General features: G+C 49.2%; 1 protein-coding gene across 9 annotated transcripts in view; it reads right to left on the bottom strand.

The window, feature by feature from the left end:
- The window catches only part of LOC113800403 (latrophilin Cirl), a 269,428-nt gene that overhangs the window by 56,404 nt on the left and 195,084 nt on the right, over positions 1–17,940 (bottom strand). For 7 of the 9 annotated variants that reach the window (XM_070121772.1, XM_070121778.1, XM_070121770.1 and 4 more), the window contains exon 3: positions 16,909–16,950. The exons of the other annotated variants lie outside the window; for them this stretch is intronic. In XM_070121772.1, the coding sequence (XP_069977873.1) occupies positions 16,909–16,950 (42 nt within the window). The remainder of the gene's footprint in view (positions 1–16,908; positions 16,951–17,940) is intronic. 9 annotated transcript variants of the gene reach the window in all.

The following is a 17,940-nucleotide window of genomic DNA, read 5'->3' as shown; positions in this document are numbered from 1 at the left end:
GCTGTTCAGGGAAGGCTAAGCGTGCATGGCGTATCGCGGCTCTGTTTGCATTCGCGGCAAAAACGCGCGGGCGGCTTGTCCTGACGTGCGCTGCTACCGTGGGGAGGTTTTTGCGCGCTTGAACTTCGGGGTTTTAGACGGAGCTGCCTCGGACGTCCGCACTTCCATGAGATAATTGTGCGCATGATCGATCCCCTGGGCATGACGCGGCTGTCCCGCCTGCAGCTGCGGCGCCCGACCGGAACACGTGCCGGAATTCTGTCTCGAGCGGCCGCGTGCGGCTTCCGTCCCATCTGCGCATGCGGTCGCCGTCGTCGGAACAGCGGTCATCCTCCACTGCATCGCCCTCTGCAACCTCTACAGCAAGAGCCAAAGCCCTCTCGTCTTCAACTAAACCCTTATTCACGATAACGCACAAAACCGGCCACGGATGACCCCGCCCACGGATGTCACCGCCCATAGATGACCTCCCTGACCCTGCCACAAGACCTCCTGCCACCAGACCCCCGCGTCGCATGCGGCACTGCTTCTATTACGCTCGCCAGGAAATTATTAATCCATTCCCCTTCGCGTGGCCATCAATAGATAAATGCAGCACATTATTCAGTCACCTGCCGTGTTTCCTTCATGAGGGGAGCGATGTCACCCAAGCCAGTTTTCCCCTGGGTGGTGCGTAGTGTGTGGATGTGAGGAGAGAGAGAGAGAGAGAGAGAGAGAGAGAGGGAGAGAGAGAGAGAGAGAGAGAGAGAGAGAGAGAGAGAGAGAGAGAGAGAGAGAAAGAGAGAGAGAGAGAGAGAGAGAGAGAGAGAGAGAGAGAGAGAGAGAGAGAGAGAGAGAGAGAGAGAGAGAGAGAGAGAGAGAGAGAAAGAGAGAGAGAGAGAGAGAGAGAGAGAGAGAGAGAGAGAGAGAGAGAGAGAGAGAGAGAGAGAGAGAGAGAGAGAGAGAGAGAGAGAGAGTCTGAAAGATAGATAGATAGATAGATACATAGATAGATACAAAGAGTGAGTGACAGACAGAGAGAAAGAAGGAAAGGAAGAAGGGAGAGAGCCTGTTTTATGAGCGGTGTCGGTGTTTTTAGACACGCTCACTGCTCGCTTCTTCCTGCGCGCCGCTCTACCGCGACGGTGTCCGCCCGGAGATGAACGTCAACCTCGTGGATGCTGGAGGCACCTCTCCCTCTTCCTCAACCCTTTCCTTCCCACCAGTACAATACCAGCAAGAGACACCCCAAGAGTATACATGCCCCCCCCCCCAACAACCTACCATCCTTTTTTCAGACTCATCCCACAACTCTTACTCCCAGCGAGGTCGTCCTCCTCCTTCTCCCAGCTAGATCGTCCTACTCTATCCTCTCAGCGAGATAGTCCTCCTTCTCCCAGCTAGATCGTCCTCCTCCTCCTCGCAGCGAGATCGTCCTCCTCCTCCTCGCAGCGAGATCGTCCTCCTCCTCCTCGCAGCGAGATCGTCCTCCTCCTCCTCGCAGCGAGATCGTCCTCCTCCTCCTCGCAGCGAGATCGTCCTCCTCCTCCTCGCAGCGAGATCGTCCTCCTCCTCCTCGCAGCGAGATCGTCCTCCTCCTCCTCGCAGCGAGATCGTCCTCCTCCTCCTCGCAGCGAGATCGTCCTCCTCCTCCTCGCAGCGAGATCGTCCTCCTCCTCCTCGCAGCGAGATCGTCCTCCTCCTCCTCCTACTCCCAGCTAGACAGTCATCCTCCTTCTCCCAGCGCAAAAGTCCTCCTCCTCCTCCTCCCAGCTAGATAGTCCTCCTCCTACTCCCAGCGAAATGTCCTCCTCCTCCTCCCAGCTAGATAGTCATCCTCTTTCTCCCACACGCAAAAGTCCTCCTCCTCCTCCTCCCAGCTAAATCGTCCTCGAAGCCGTTCACACTCCACCCGAACGGCGTCAACCTCCACCTGCGAAAGAAGCGGGAGTGAACCATGTCATGATTGCAGCCGCCGCCATCATCCACGCTCTGCGGGCGCCTCCTCCCCTCACCATCAGCAGAGGAACGCACATTTCCCTGCCGGCGTCGTGTCGTTTCTTCGAGTGCGTTTCCTCTGTAAATTCTTCGTCTTTTGGAGGTTCAGAGCGTGCGTTACACCCGCGCTGGCTTTATCGAAGATAGATAAGGAGTGATTAAGGAGAGAGAAAAAAAGTAAGGAGGAGAAAGTTATAAGAGAAAAAAAAGGAAAGGAAAAAACATAGTGCGAGACAAAGCACGAGAGAGAGAGAGAGAGAGAGAGAGAGAGAGAGAGAGAGAGAGAGAGAGAGAGAGAGAGAGAGAGAGAGAATGTGAGAGACAGAGAAAAGGAAAGAGAGACACAGAAAGGGAAAGATAGAGACAGAGAAAGAAAGAGAGAGACAGAGAAAGAGACAGAGAAAGAGAAAGAGAGAGAGAGAAAAAGCGAGCGAGAGAGAAAGCGAAAGAAAGAAAGAGAAAGAGAGAGAGGACAATTGGTAGTGCAATTGCCAGCTGAAGGAGGCATCAGAGCCAACCTGTAGTGCTCGCGTCCAAGGAGCAGGATCCAGGTGGGAGCGGAGCAGAGAGCCGCGTAAATTGCCTCCGTCTCGTCGAGCTTATCTGATTGCTATCTGCGCCCTCCCACTCTCTCTTTCCTTCTCCTGCCTCGCGTCCCAAGAACATTACCGCGATAAAGTGGTGCCTGGAGGGTAATTGGGCCAGCAAGTGTTATTCAGGACACGGCGGCGGGGACACTGGAAGAGGCGGGCGGGCGGGCGGGCGGGCTGATGTGCTGAAGCCACGTAGGATCTTGCAAGCCCCTGGGTGCACCTTTGCAATTGTTGGGGGGGATTCTGCTGTACGGACTCGACGTCTCTCTTGAATTGGGAATTTATTTATCTATTTATTTATCTATTTATTTATTTATTTTTGTAAGAGCTCCATGAATTGGAAGTTTCTTTTCCTTATTATTTGTTATTTTCTTGACGGCTCCATAGGTCTTCGTTCAGGGCCACGGGAATTGACGACAGCACGGGCACGCTTTCGGTCGGCCGCCATTGTCTCTTATCTCTCTGCGGTTGTCAGCACGACGTAATTCGCCAGAAATATTGATGGTAATAACCAGCATTCCTACGCTGGCGGGTGGCGGCGGACGGCAGGACTCGGCTGGTGGTTAGGCCTCATTGTCTAATCCCGGGAGAGAGTCCCCCGCCGTCCGAGGGTCTGGCCGCGATCGCCTCCTGTCCGCCCTCAAGATTGAAGGGCCCGACACCTGCCGAAAGCCCTAGTTCGGGCGGGCTGGACGCGGCGCGCCCCCTCCCGTCGCCGCGAACTCCTTAGGAAGGGAGAACACAAAGGAAGTCGGGTCGGTTTACGCCGAGGTCGCGATCGGCTTTTGTCTTCGGGGAGAGCGCATCGTGCAGCGCGGAGACAGGTGCGGCGCAGATGCATCCGCAGCCAGGAGAGCGCAGCCCTAGCATGTGGGACGCGGAGGGGCGCGGGCGGGGCGAGGCGAGAGCCCGGCCGCCCTCCCTCCCCGGATGATGATGCTACAGTAATGGAGGACGTCGCTCGGGGCGCCCATCCCCTCCACCTCACCGTTACAAATACTACCTCTACCTGTTACACTCGTTAAACCTATCGTTGATGTCTATCTTTCGTCCGTATTATCGCCTCTCTCTATCTCGTTCTGGCACCATTATCACCGACAGCTGTTCTGTCAGGCTCATCCATCATGAGAAGAGCGTTTCTCATATCTACTTCATAAAAGTTATTTTTGTTATTGATTGTAGCGAAGCCGCGCTCTCCCCGCCGCAGGACGCAGCCTCCTCGTCGACATTCTCTCTTACAAACGTCATCATTACCCCGCGCATTCTTACCCGATGTATACATCACTCGGAGCGAAGACTAATATGCAATAGCAATTTTTCATCATTTACGCCAAAGAGGTTGTTTGTGTCGCGAGGCGGCGGCGAGGGCGTGCAGCTCCCTTCTGCGCGCGGAGGACCGGCCCGACTCCCGCCAGGCGCTGGAATTCCGTCCTCGTCGATACTCCGGGAGAAGCAACACCTGATGACGGTACACGCGAAGTCTCTCAGCCGGCGCCCACCTCAGAATAAATAATGTTTCCGTCGTTAAGGGCGTGTATCTGCGGGAGTAGGAGTGTAAGTGCGAACTTGCGGTTGTGCCGGGCACTGTCATGGCCCGCTACCCTCACTAACTAATGGGCTCGAACTCGTGCCCAAATGAAGGGGTTGGCTACCTCCCCGCCACTCGTTTGAATATCAGCCTTTTTAAAAAAATCTCTTAGCGGTAATATATCTAACGAACCAATACACTTAATGTTAGTCTCACAAAGAATCTTTCGACAAATTACGAGTCCACCGGGAATAAATATTTCTCGGAACGGCCCTCTCCGAGCATCTCTTTTGGCCGTCGCAAGAAACTCGGGATTTTAGCATATTCTGACTCACGCCGGAGCGATGCTGACTCTGGAGGGAAACCTGCGACAAATGCGGCGGATTATAAACAAAAATGCTTACAATAATGCTTAATGCGTGACCCTCAGAAGCACCTTTATGCTGAACCGTTCGTGCAGATCCCGCAGAGTTTTGGAGAAACACCCGGCAGTTGTTATTGTTTTTCTTTGTTAATTATACATCATGAACAATAAAATCACACACACAAACAAGCGTGCGCGCATGCTCTCCTGCGAATCCAGCCCTCACAGCTCAAAAAATATATAAAACCTGATCTTACCTTCGCTGAGAATAAATAACGAATGTAAATAAAACTATATCATGTCCTCATTTCAAAACGTAGGCCTACCCACGAACTCAATCACGTGGTCATGACAGAGAGAGAGAGAGAGAGAGAGAGAGAGAGAGAGAGAGAGAGAGAGAGAGAGAGAGAGAGAGAGAGTGAGTGAGTGAGTGAGTGAGAGAGAGTGAGTGAGTGAGAGTGTGAGAGAGAGAGTGAGTGAGAGAGAGAGAGACAGAGAGAGACAGAGAGAGAGAGAGAGAGAAAGAGAGAAAGAGAAAGAGAAAGAGAGAGAGAAAAAGTTCAATCTTCTACCGACACATCCCTGAATTTCCATAAATCTAATCAGCTGACATCCAAGAGTGCCAACAAGTACATTCCAAGATGAGGTATTGTGCTTCACGAAGGCAGTTACAAAAATGGAATGAGTAAAGATCAGTTCACAAGACATGTCAAAATGGAACGAGAAGTGAGAACACCAATAGACTTGCACAAAAATAAAAAGGAATTAATTTTTTTTTTAGTTATCATGCTAAGCCAAACAGAAATATGACTGAAAAAAAGGTAGGAAGACCAAAACATACCACGGGATAAAAAAAAAGTTAATGAATTTGGGCTAATTAAGGCCATTAAATAGTTAGCACATGCTTTCGCTGATATGAAACGCAGGCAAGAACCCCCATCACCCCTCCCCCTACCCCACTCACCCATCCCCCCCTCCCCCCTTCGATCGGAAATTTCACCCAAGTTACTGCAATTTCTTAAGTCGGCGAATCAGCTGATGAGCCAACCAAATCATAGACTAGTTTCCCCTCTCAAATGCCCTTTCAAACGCCTTCAGAGATTAGCTAATCCTTACCCATACTTATTTTCCTCCCCACCACCCCCACCCCCACCCTCCTTACCCATACTTCTTTCCCCCCTCCCCCACTCCCCATCCTTTTTACCCATACTTCTTTCCCCTCTCCTCCACCCCCACCCCTTCCTTACACATACTTCTTTCCCCCTTCCCCCACCCCCCACCCTCCTTACACATACTTCTTTCCCCCTCCCCCACCCCCCACCCTCCTTACCCATACTTCTTTCCCCCCTCCCCCACCCCCACCCTTCCACACATACTTCTTCCCCTCCCCTCCCCCACACCCCACCCTCCTTACACATACTTCTTTCCCCCTCCACCCCCTCCTTACACATACTTCTTTATGTATTCAGGACACATACTTTTATGTATCCACATTTTTTATTATATATTTTTATTATTATTTTATTTTTTATTATTTATTATTTTTTATTTACATTATTTATGTATTCATTATGTATTTCATATGTTTTATGTATCCACGTACCCATACTTCTTTCCCCCCTCCCCCTCCCCCAACCCACACCCCCACCCTTACGCCAACTCGAAATAAAGACCAAAAAACGTTCTACTTTTCAAAAAAAAATTCTTTTTCTCGAACAGCAGTTGGATCGATTTTATTAAACCTTCCAAACACCTGCTTATGATTCCGTTTGATTATGATTACGAAGCCAATCAAGCTAATTATATGCAGGAGGGCGATATTAATCCTATTCATTACAAACAAGAATCTGGTAATTTTTTTTTTTTACAAGATTTTTTTTTAAAGGTCTCAGAAGGACGAACGGTTTGTGTGTGTGTGTGTGTGTGTGTGTGTGTGTGTGTGTGTGTGTGTGTGTGTGTGTGTGTGTGTGTGTGTGTGTGTGTGTGAGAGAGAGAGAGAGAGAGAGAGAGAGAGAGAGAGAGAGAGAGAGAGAGAGAGAGAGAGAGAGAGAGAGAGAGAGAGAGAGAGAGAGAGAGAGAGAGAGAGAGAGAGAGAGACAGAGACAGAGAGAGAGAGAGAGAGAGAGAGAGAGAGAGAGAGAGAGAGAGAGAGAGAGAGAGAGAGAGAGAGAGAGAGAGAGAGAGACAAAGAGAGAGAGATCGTGAGACAGAGACAGAGAGAGAGAGAATGATCGAGATAGTGTCTCTCTATCTACCTATCCATCCATCTATCCATCTATCTACACACTTTACACAAGTAAAACCAAAAACCGAAAAACCTAAAACTTAAAAACAAGAAATACCCTCAAGGATTCGTCCGGACTCCTTCCCGCGAGTGAATCCTGAATCTCCCAACCAGGATATTTAATGAATCTACAACACACGGTATTTCAGGATGAGGTGTTGTTGAGATCGAAGAAACGAAGAAAATGGAATTAAAATAAAACAGACTAAATAAAATAGAGAAAAGGGAAGAAAACGAACAGTAAAGAAAAACTTAACAAAAAATAGAATAAATAAATAGAGAAAAATGAAGAAAACGAAAAGTAAAGAAATAAAAAACAAAATAAAATAAAATAGAATAAAATAAAATAGAGAAAAGTGAAGAAACCGAACAGTAAAGAAAAAGAAAAAACAAAAAATAAAACAATAATTAAATAAATAAAGTAGAATAAATAAAATCGATAAAAGTGAAGAAAACGAACAACAAAGAAAAACAAAATAAAATAAAAATAGAATAAAATAAAATAGAGAAAAGTGAAGAAAAGAAGGCACCGAAGGCACTAATAAAAATAAAAATAAAATAAAATAGAAAAGAATAAAATAAAAAAAAAGTGAAGAAAACGAACAGAAAAGGACAAAAATAAATGAGAAGTAAATAAAACATAAAACAAGAGAAAATAAAATAAAAATAAGGAAAACAGACCAGGAAAGAAAGAAAATAAATAAAGAAAACAACCAAAAAAGAAAAGAAAAAGAAAGAAAACAGACTAGGAAAGAAAGAAAAAAAAATAAATAAAGAAAAGAAAAAGAAAGAAAACAGACCAGGAAAGAAAGAAAATAAAAAATAAAGGACATAAAAATAAATAAATCAAGAAAAAGAAGACAGACACGGGGGTGCCAACCTAGTTTCTATAAGAGCATCAGCTTTAGCAGTTGTAGAGTGGCATCGTGGCACTGTGCTCAGGTGTGGGAGCGAATTGCGAACACAGGTAAAATAGACAGAAAGAATAATCTTATCGAGCTTTAATGTCTACAGAAATAGATGCAAAGACACAGAGATACACACATGAAGATAGATATAAAGATGCACAAATTAGGACAGACACAGAAATACACATACATGAAGATAGATACAAAGATACACACATAAAGATAGACGAAGAGATACACATATAAAGACAGACCCAAAGATACACACATGTATACATACCTATACACACAAACAGAAAACAGACAGACAAACAATCAGGTACACAGATAGACACACACACACACACACACACACACACACACACACACACACACACACACACACACACACACACACACACAAATCGTTTTTCCTCCAGAGACCTTAAATAAAAAAATAAAAAAATAAAAAAATAAAAAAATAAAAATATAAAAATAAACAGCAATCAGAAACCTTCCCCCTCAGAACCCCCCCTCCCCCCCGCACCTCGAACCTTCTAGACGTCGCAGCTAAATTCCCGATCCCATGTTTCTTGGGTTCCAGGATCTCCTTCCCGGCTGTGATTTGGAATTCCGAAGGGCTGTCCGTCCCTCGTCTCCCGCCCTGCCCCTTCCACGCCCCTCCTCGAATTCTCTCTCTCTCTCTCTCTCTTTTTCTCCCTCTCTATCTGTCTTTCTCCTCGGATACTCTCTCTCTCTCTTCCTCTGTCTGTCTGTCTGTCTGTCTGTCTCTCTCTCCCTCCTCGAATACTGTCTTCCTCTCTATCACTCTCTCTCTCTCTCTGTGTTTCTGTCTCACTCTCTCTCTCCTCGAATACTATCTTTATCTCTTTCTCTCTCTCCCTCCTTGAATACTGTCTTTCTTTCTCTCTCTCTCTCTCCCCCTCCTCGAATACTCTCTCTCTCTCTGTCACTCTCTCTCTGTTTCTGTCTCTCTCTCTCTCTCTCCCTCACCCTCCTCGAATACTGTCTTTCTCTCTCTGTCTCTCCTCGAATATTGTCTTTCTCTCTCTCTCCCTCCTCGAATACTCTCTCTCTGTCTGTCTCTCTCTCTCTCCTCGAATACTCTCTCTCTGTCTCTGTTTCTGTCTCTCTTTCTCCTCGAATACTCTCTCTCTGTCTCTATTTCCGTCTGTCTGTCTGTCTCCCTCCCTCCTAACTCTCGCCGCCATGTTTTCGATACCCGCCCGTCCGCGCTGGCCGAGACCTCCCCCCTCCCCCCCCCCTGCAAAACCTTTAAACCCGCCTCGCATCCACTTACGTTCATCACTCGGAGGGGGTGGGGGGGAGGGGGAGGGTCCGCCTAAACACGGCCTGATCCGCGGAGATCAGAAAAATCACCTTGCATATACGTTTTAACCCGCGCTCTCTGCCTCCCTCCTCCGCCTCGCCCCCCCCCCCCACCCACCCCGTTCTTTATCGCGCTTGCAGGTTCTCCGGTGCCTTTTGTTATTTGCTCTTTCCTTCTTCTTCTCTGCTCTTTCCTTCTTTTTCTCCTTCTCTTTCTCGTCCTTCGTTCCGGTTTTCTGTTATACTGCTTCTCTCTTCTTCTTCTTCTTCTTCTTCTTCTCTAAAGTGGTTTTATTTGTTCATATTCAAGTATCATCGTCGCCATTATTATTGCAATTATCATCATCGTTATCATTATCATTATATATTTATTACTATTATTATCATAATTACCACTCTGTTTCATTATTATTATTATTATTATTATTATTATTATTATTATTATTATTATCAATATTGTTATCCTTATTATAATATATCTACTATCATCATCATCACTATTACTATCATTATCATTATTATTACTATTAGTAGTAGCATCATCATCATAATTATCATTATCATTATTACTATTATTACCACCACTACTACTACTACCATAATTGTCATTATTATTACTATTATTATTATCAATGATGCCATTCCTATAGTTTCTATTATCATTACTGCTATTACTACTTTTATCATTATTATCATTATCATTATTATTTTCATCATCATCATCATATTGCTGACATTGTTTCATCATCATTATTATCATCATTATCACTATAATAACCATCATCTTCATCATCATTATTATTATTATGATTATTACTATTATCATTGTTACTATAACAACAACAACAATAATAGTAATACTACTACTACTACTACTACTAATAATAATAATAATAACAACCACAATAATCATTATAATCATCATTACTGTGACAATCATATCATTAGCAACATCATCATTACTATTATCATTGCAAATATAATCTTAATTATAATTTTTCTTCTGATCTCCTTATCATGAAAAATACTTTACTGTAATTTCATCGTCATTATTATCAGTATTATTGTTATTCCTTTATTATCACCTTTACATTATTGTTATGATCTCATTATTATTATTATTATTACAGAATAATTAGCATGATGATGATGATGATTACTTTCATTACTCTGCTTGTGTAAATTCTATATATTTTATATATTTTCTCTCCTTCTTTTTATCTCAATTCTCCTCCTCTTCTTCCCTTTCATCCTTCACTTCCGACTCCTTCGTCTTCTTCATCAACTCTCCCCCCCCCCTCTTCTTCTTCTGTCTCCATATTCGCTTCGCTGCTCCCTCTTCATCTCCCTCCCCCTCCCCCCTCCTACCACTTCTTTTGCTTCCTCCTCCTCCTCCTCCTCCTCTCTTCCCTTTATTCTTCTTCCTTCCTCTCCCCTTCCTCCACTTTATCCTCCTCCCCCTCTCTTCCCTTTATTCTTCTCCTCCCTCTCTTCCCTCCTCCTCCTTTTCCCCCTCCTCAACTACCCTCCCCCTCTCCTCCCCCTCCTCCGACCACCCCCACCCTCTCCTCCTCCTCCATGACCTTTTCCGCCGGGCTGGCTTATTTTGACCAATATTTGTGCGGTCATTGTGGGACGTGATTGCAACCCCTTCCCCCCCTCCTCCCTCCCTCCTCCCCCATCCGCCCTCAAGCATCATATGTTGCCGCATCCTCGCTCCTCCTCACGGGCCCCCGCTCTGAGTCCTTTCTCTCCGCGCCGCCCACGTCCATTTGAAGCCACCGGGCCACCCAGATCCGTCGAAGGACCTGGGCTTCAGGAGGGGGTGGGGTGGGGTGGGGTGGGGGTGGGGGTGGTGGTGGTGGGGGACAGCGGACGCTCTCAAAAATATTCCATTAAATACTTGGGGTGGGTGGGTGGGGTGGGGGGTGGGGGAGAGGGGCTAGAGGTTCCCTTGGAGTGACTCAGGGACTCATGGATGGAGGGGGATGGATGGGAGGGGGGTAGCAAGGAGGGAAGGGTGGAGAGGGGGCTACCAGGGATGGGGGGAGGGAAGGGAGGGGGTTGCTAGAATAGAGGAAAGGGGGGTGCTAGGATAGAGGAAAGGGGGGGGGGTGCTAGGATAGAGGAAAGGGGGAGGTAGCAGAGAAGGAGGGGAGGGAATTAAGGGGTACCAGAAAAGGGAGGGGAGGGAAGGGGGGTACCAGAAAAGGGAAGAAGATGGAAGGAGGGTAGCATGGAAGGAAGTGGATGGGAGGGGGGTAGCAAGGAGGGAAGGGAATTGGGGGTACCAGAAAAAGGAGGGAGGAGGGAATTGGGGGTACCAGAAAAGGGAGAAAGAGGGAAGGAGGGTAGCAGAGAAGGGAGTGGAGGGAATTGAGGGTACCAGAAAAGGGAGGGGAGGGAATTGAGGGGTAGCAGAAAAGGGAGGGAGGAGGGAATTGAAGGGTACCATTAAAAGGAGGGAAGAAGGAAGGAGGTGCTGCAAGGGGGTGGGGGGACGAAGGAAGAATCGAGAGGACGAGACATCCTACTTAAAAATCCTCCTGCTGGTTAATCCATCAGTTTATATCCGTTTCCATCTTCTTTTACTTCCTCGCGCACCGTCATTTCTTTTGCATAATCAACGCCCATCCCATGCCTTAGTCTTAGACCTGAAGTTTTTTTTTTTTTCTAATTTTTCCTGTTTGAAAATTTGTGTCGGAGGAACTACACACAAGTAGTCGTTTGAAAACCAATATTTATCTATATATCTATCTATTTATCTATTCTTATTTACCTATTTTATTTAATTTACTTTGTTTGTTTGTGTGTTTGTATGTGTGTGTGTGTGCGTGTGTGTGTGCGTGTGTGTGTGTGTGTGTGTGTGTGTGTGTATGTGTGTGTGTGTGATTGTGTGAGTGCGTGTGTGTGTGAGTGTGCGTGTGTGTGTGCGTGTGTGTGTGTGTATGTGTGTGTGTATGTGTGTGTGTGTGTGTGTGTGTGTGTGTGTGTGTGTGTGTGTGTGTGTGTGTGTGTGTGTGTGTGTGTGTGTGTGTGTGTGTGTGTGTGTGTGTGTGTGTGTGTGTGTGTGTGTGTGTGTGTGTGTGTGTGTGTGTGTGTGTGTGCGTCGTTCGAAAGACATTTTCTCCTCCCTGTTCTCCTCTTCATGTTCCCTCCCAACCACGGCCTCATGTTCCCCGTGAAACTCATGATCTTCCGAATTAGCGCTTCTTCACCAGCGGGCCAATTAATCATACATAAATAATCATCCATTCATTGGCGAGAGCTTACCGGGTTCCGCATCCACGGGTTATTTCGGCCCCGTAGGCTCGTCGTCGGCAGATTCCTTGGTCCCTTTGCCTCGCCCTATGCCTGGCTCTGTCCCCCCTGCCCCTCTTCCACCCTCCACCCTTCCTCTGCCCCCTTCCACCCTCCACCCTTCCTCTGCCCCCCCCTCCACCCTTCCTCTGCCCCCCCTCCACCCTTCTTGTGCCCCCCTCCACCCTCCACCCTTCCTCTGGCCCCCCCCCCCTCCACCCTTCCTCTCCTGCCTGCCGTGGCCACACTTGAGCGCACATCCACAATCCCGAGACGACCCACTCCCCTGGCTAGCCACCCCCTCCCCCTTTCCCCTCCCTCCCCCTCTCTTCTCCCTTTCCCTTCCTCTACTTCCCCTTCTCCCTTTCCCTCCTTCTACTTCTCGTTCTCCCTTTCTCTTCCCCCTTCTATCCCTCCCTCCCTCGCCCTTCCCCCTATCCCCTTTTCCCTTCCCCTCCCCTCCCCCTATCCCCGTTTCTCTTCCCCTCCCCTCCCCCTATCCCCGTTTCCCTTCCTCTTCCCCTTCCCTCCTTCCCTCCCTTGCCCTTCCCCCTTTCCCTCTTCCCCTTCGTCCCTACCCTCCACTCCCCTACCCCTATCCTCTTCCCCCAACCCTAAACCTTGAGACGTGAACCGCGCCGCCGCCGCCGCCGCCTCCGCCGTGCCGCCCCATCCCCCCCCCACCCCCCCGCACGGCCTGGCCAGCCTAAGTGCATCGTCCTGTTCTTCATTAGACGCCCGTGCGAAATGCTGATTAAATCTGGAGGGGCGGCCGGCGGGTGCAAGCGAGTGTAAACGCCGGTGGCAAACCCCAGACCTCGGGGATTTTCGTTCCAGCCTCCTCCCCTGGGGTCGCTCCCGCCGCCGCCGCGCACACGACCTGCGCCTCGGAAATCCGGACTGCGCGAGGGGCGAAACGACAGATATTCGAAATATATATATATATATTTTAAGGGTCTCCCCCCCCCCCATCTCCCCCGGGGTTGCACTACGATGACGGTGTCCGAATTGTTGCATTCGACGGACGCAAAAATGTTAATCAGTTCAAGATCATGATTGGCGTTACTCCTGAGTAATCATAATAAAGTTAATTGCAAAAGCAACTTTTAATATTTCAGCCGTGGATATGTTAAAAGTTACTGAAAATTATTTGAATTAATCCAGTCTTTGAATATTCCAGTGTTCGCACACTCTACATGCTTATGTGAACATATATAATACATACATATATACATATCTATTAATCTATCCATGTGTCTGGGTACATATATATGTATGTATGTCTGTATACAAATATGTATGTCTATATCTTTCCGTATGTATCGCTTCTTTATTTATGGATCACTGTATCTCTCTATTTAAACATATACATCCATACATACACACAAACGCGCGTGTGTGTGTGTGCGCGAGAGTATATAAGTATATTTGTCGCTCTCGCTCGCTCCCTCCGCCACATACAACAGGGCCGCCGGATCCTCGAGCCGCTGCAGCGTCGACCGCAGGAGGCAGCAGTAGGAGCAGCGTCGACCGTTGGAGGCAGCAGGAGGAGTAGTTTCGACAGCAGGAGGAGCAGCGTCGACCGCAGGAGGCAGCAGGAGGAGCAGCGTCGACCGCAGGAGGCAGCAGGAGGAGCAGCGTCGACCGCAGGAGGCAGCAGGAGGAGCAGCGTCTACGGTCGACAGCGGGAGGAGCAGCGTCGATCGCAGGAGGCAGCAGGAGGAGCAGCGTCGACCGCAGGAGGCAGCAGGAGGAGCAGCGTCGACCGCAGGAGGCAGCAGGAGGAGCAGCGTCTACGGTCGACAGCGGGAGGAGCAGCGTCGATCGCAGGAGGCAGCAGGAGGAACAGCGTCGACCGCAGGAGGCAGCAGGAGGAGCAGCGTCGACCGCAGGAGGCAGCAGGAGGAGTAGCTTCGACCGCAGGTGGCAGCAGGAGGAGCAGCGTCTACGGTCGACAGCGGGAGGAGCAGCGTCGACCGCAGGAGGCAGCAGGAGGAGCAGCGTCTACGGTCGACAGCGGGAGGAGCAGCGTCGACCGCAGGAGGCAGCAGGAGGAGCAGCGTCTACGGTCGACAGCGGGAGGAGCAGCGTCGACCGCAGGAGGCAGCGGAAGGAGCCTCCGCGGAGCCTCCTGAGAGCGGGCGCAGCATCCCGGGCTCCGATAAAGGCAGTCTCAGCGCCGGCAGCCTTCTGAGCTAATCAGGGTGACTGCCGGACTCGCTCATGCCCAGGCCGGCCGGTTGCGAGGGGAAGGGGGGAGGGGAGGGGAGGGGAGGGGGGGAGGTCGGGCCATTTCTTGATAAGTGTATTACGTTCGCGGGGGCATGAAATGGTGCGATAATTGCGCGGGGGATACATTAGCCTTATACAGCGCGGAGGGGCGGGGCCTCGGCGTGCGCTCATAAAGCAAACCTTATAAAGCACGACACAATATCTGCACTGTAACCTGAACACAACTGTAACTTTAGGGAGGATCTTATCAACTCGCGGAAATATTGGCCAGACTGCGGCAGACCCAGAAGCGGCAGACAGGCAGGCGATTTCGGAGTTTCTTGTGCAAGTTTATGGCGGGTGATTCGCCGCCGCCGCCGCCGCCGCGCCCGTGGCACTTCCCCTAAACGGCGCTGCCAGTCCCCAAGGGCGCTCCGACGTCGGCCATGACCGCGCATCAACACTTACCCGGGCCGCCCCCAACCCCCTCGCCAAGTATTATATTCAACCAGAACATTCCCATCAGCTTCATCAAAAACTGCCGTCACACGACTCGAGCAGATAAACCGCAAATAATTACTCTCTCTGCCGGGCCCTCCCTCGACGTCCATTAACCCCCCTTCCCCGCCCCACCCGCCGCCCTCGCCCCCGCCCGCCATATCTGCGACGCCGCCGTCCTCCCGCACTCTCAGGCGTCCCCGGCGGCGCGCATACCGACAGCGGCGGCGTCTCGGGCCTCGAATCTCGCCACAAAGCGTTCCTCAGCCTCCGCTACTCCCCCGAGGGATCCGTTTGAATCTCACGCCGCGGGACGAAGCGAATATAACATCTTCAGCAGCGGGAGTGACACACGCACTTGCTGAGCTCGGAGAGTGCACAGTATTCCTCTCCCCTCCCCTCTTCTCCCCCCACCCTCCCTTCCGCCACATCAAAAGTGAAGTCTACTTTAGTGCGAAGGCCGAGTGCACCCCCTCCCTTCCCCCCTTCCCCCTCCCCCCTCAGTGTAGGGGTCAGGCCGCCTCGACCACTAGAGTCCATTAACAACACGGAGTCATGACATGAACCCGCGTCTTTGTCTCTGCCTCCCAGCCTGGCCAGCGCATTTACCTACCTTTTATCCGACTGGAAGGAACTCAATGACCTTGTAATTACCTGCTCGCCCAAGAGTCATCTGCCTCACCAGACACGACCCCACGCCCGCACGCCCGACACGGAATATCACTTAATATGATTTGCATGTGTCCCGAGCCCACTCCATCGCCGCCCCGAGAGACGAACTACTTGCTTGCTCATAATAAAGCCTGATAAGCGACGGAGCCAGGTGCAATGTGCAGCAATGGGCCGGTTGTATCCACTCAGCTGGACAACAAAAGGGCATTTTCGGGCGCGATAGAACCTTTCGATAAGACGCCACGGAGCATAAGTAATCTCACAAAAAATATATATCAAAAGATAAATTGACAAAGCATGTACAGCTGAAGAGGTGAGAGAGAGAGGGAGAAAAAAATAACAAAAACGCATCAACGTCAACAAGTGGTTGGAATCAAAGATCCAAAGGAATTTAAAAAAAGAAAACAAGTAGAAGGTAGTTTACCAAATCTCACATAAGTAAAGGAAACGAGGATTTTTTTTAAAAAGACTCTTACAGGGGCTTATATTTTAACACAAGCGGTCGCAGGCAGGAAGTGTCACGGGGGTGGGAGTGGGAGGGGGAGGGGGAGGACTTCGGCGGACGGGAAGAGGAGGAGGAGGGGGAGGAGAGGGAGGAGAAGCAGAGGGAGGGGGGAGGCGTGGCTCGGTTAAGTCCTGACAAGTGGCGGCGTTGGAGGAGGTATTGTTCTCACAGAGGACCTCTTGGGCGACGCACACTTCACGCGGGGGACACAAGCGACTCGAGCCCCAGCACTCCTCAACCCCTGTGGCTTCACACGGCCCCGGAGGCAAGGCTGGAGGAGGGAGGGAGGGAGGGAGGGAGGGAGGGAGGGAGGGAGGGAGGGAGGGAGAGAGAGAGAGAGAGAGAGAGAGAGAGAGAGAGAGAGAGAGAGAGAGAGAGAGAGAGAGAGAGAGAGAGAGAGAGAGAGAGAGAGAGAGAGAAAGAGAGAAAGAGAAAGAGAAAGAGAAAGAGAAAGAGAAAGAGAAAGAGAAAGAGAAAGAGAGAGAGAGAGAAAGAGAAAGAGAGAGATATAGATAGAGATAGATAGATAGAGAGAGAGGGGGTGCAGCCTGCTCTAAATAACCTCCCGGACCGACCAGTTAAACAGTCGAACGAGCGTCAAGGTAACAGGTTGTTGGCTCTATTTGGGCGTGGCGGCGGCGGCATGCAAAGCACACAGACTGGCCAATCAAGCGCACATTAAAAGCTTACGACAAATTATACTGATCAACGTTCTGGGCGATAAGAGAATCCTCCATACCTGATGTGGATCCTGTGGCGGTGGGAAACGCTGGCGACATACCTGGAAAGAGAGAGAAAAATAAATTAGATCGCTGTAAAATCATGTGTATATTATGTAAGCACATAAATAATCTACAGTGTGTATGTGTGTGTGTGTGCGCGCGCGTTTGTATGTATGTGTGTGTGAAATGCACATACAAAAAGAGAGCGGGAACTATTGATTTTCTTTTAAACTTTCATTCAAAACAGATATAAAAAATAAGGTCACTATAAATCTCAGATATCCAGTAAAAATTACGACGATCGCTGACTACACCATAATCGTTCAAATACTACAGACCAATCCTATTTCCCTTTCACTCCCCTTCCCCCTTTCCCCCCTTCCCTCCCTCCACTTCCGCTTCCCCCTTTCCCTCCCCTCCCTCCGCTTCCCCTTCCTCCTTCCCTCCCTCCACTTCCCCTTCCCCCTTCCTCTTCCACTTCCCCCTTCCCGCTTTCCCTCCTTCCCTCCCTCCACTTCCCCTTCCCCCTTTCCCTCCTTCCCTCCCTCCACTTCCCCTTCCCTCCTCCACATACCCTCCCTCCCTCCCTCGCCCTTCCCTCTTCACTACTTAAATCTCTCAATTTCCTCTACCCTCTTAATTCAAGAAAACAACATTTAATGTCTCCCCTTCCTTCGTTCGACAGACAGGGCCTTGCGTTGATGCTGAGGAAGCCAAGGGACTCCCTGCTCGCTTTACAGTCCCTGCCCCCGCTACCCCTTGGCATATTCCATCCCCATTATTCTTACGGTAGCCCGAGTCTCTTAACATAACCACAAACGTCTTTTATTCCTGATTCTGTTTTCTTTCTTTATCTCTTTTTCTTCTGATTCTGTTTGCTTTATTTATTTTTTCTTCTGATTCTGTTTTCTATATCTATTTATTTTTCTTGTGATTGTTTTCTTTCTTTCTTTATCTTTCTTCTGATTTGTTTTCTTTTTTTTTTTATTTTTTCTTCTGATTCTGTTTTCTTTCTTTCTTTATTTTCTTCTGATTTGTTTTCTTTATCT

Source organism: Penaeus vannamei, chromosome 5 (genome assembly GCF_042767895.1).
Source record: "Penaeus vannamei isolate JL-2024 chromosome 5, ASM4276789v1, whole genome shotgun sequence".
In the NCBI taxonomy this organism is placed as follows: domain Eukaryota; kingdom Metazoa; phylum Arthropoda; class Malacostraca; order Decapoda; family Penaeidae; genus Penaeus; species Penaeus vannamei.
This window is presented reverse-complemented; position numbering and strand designations above follow the sequence as displayed.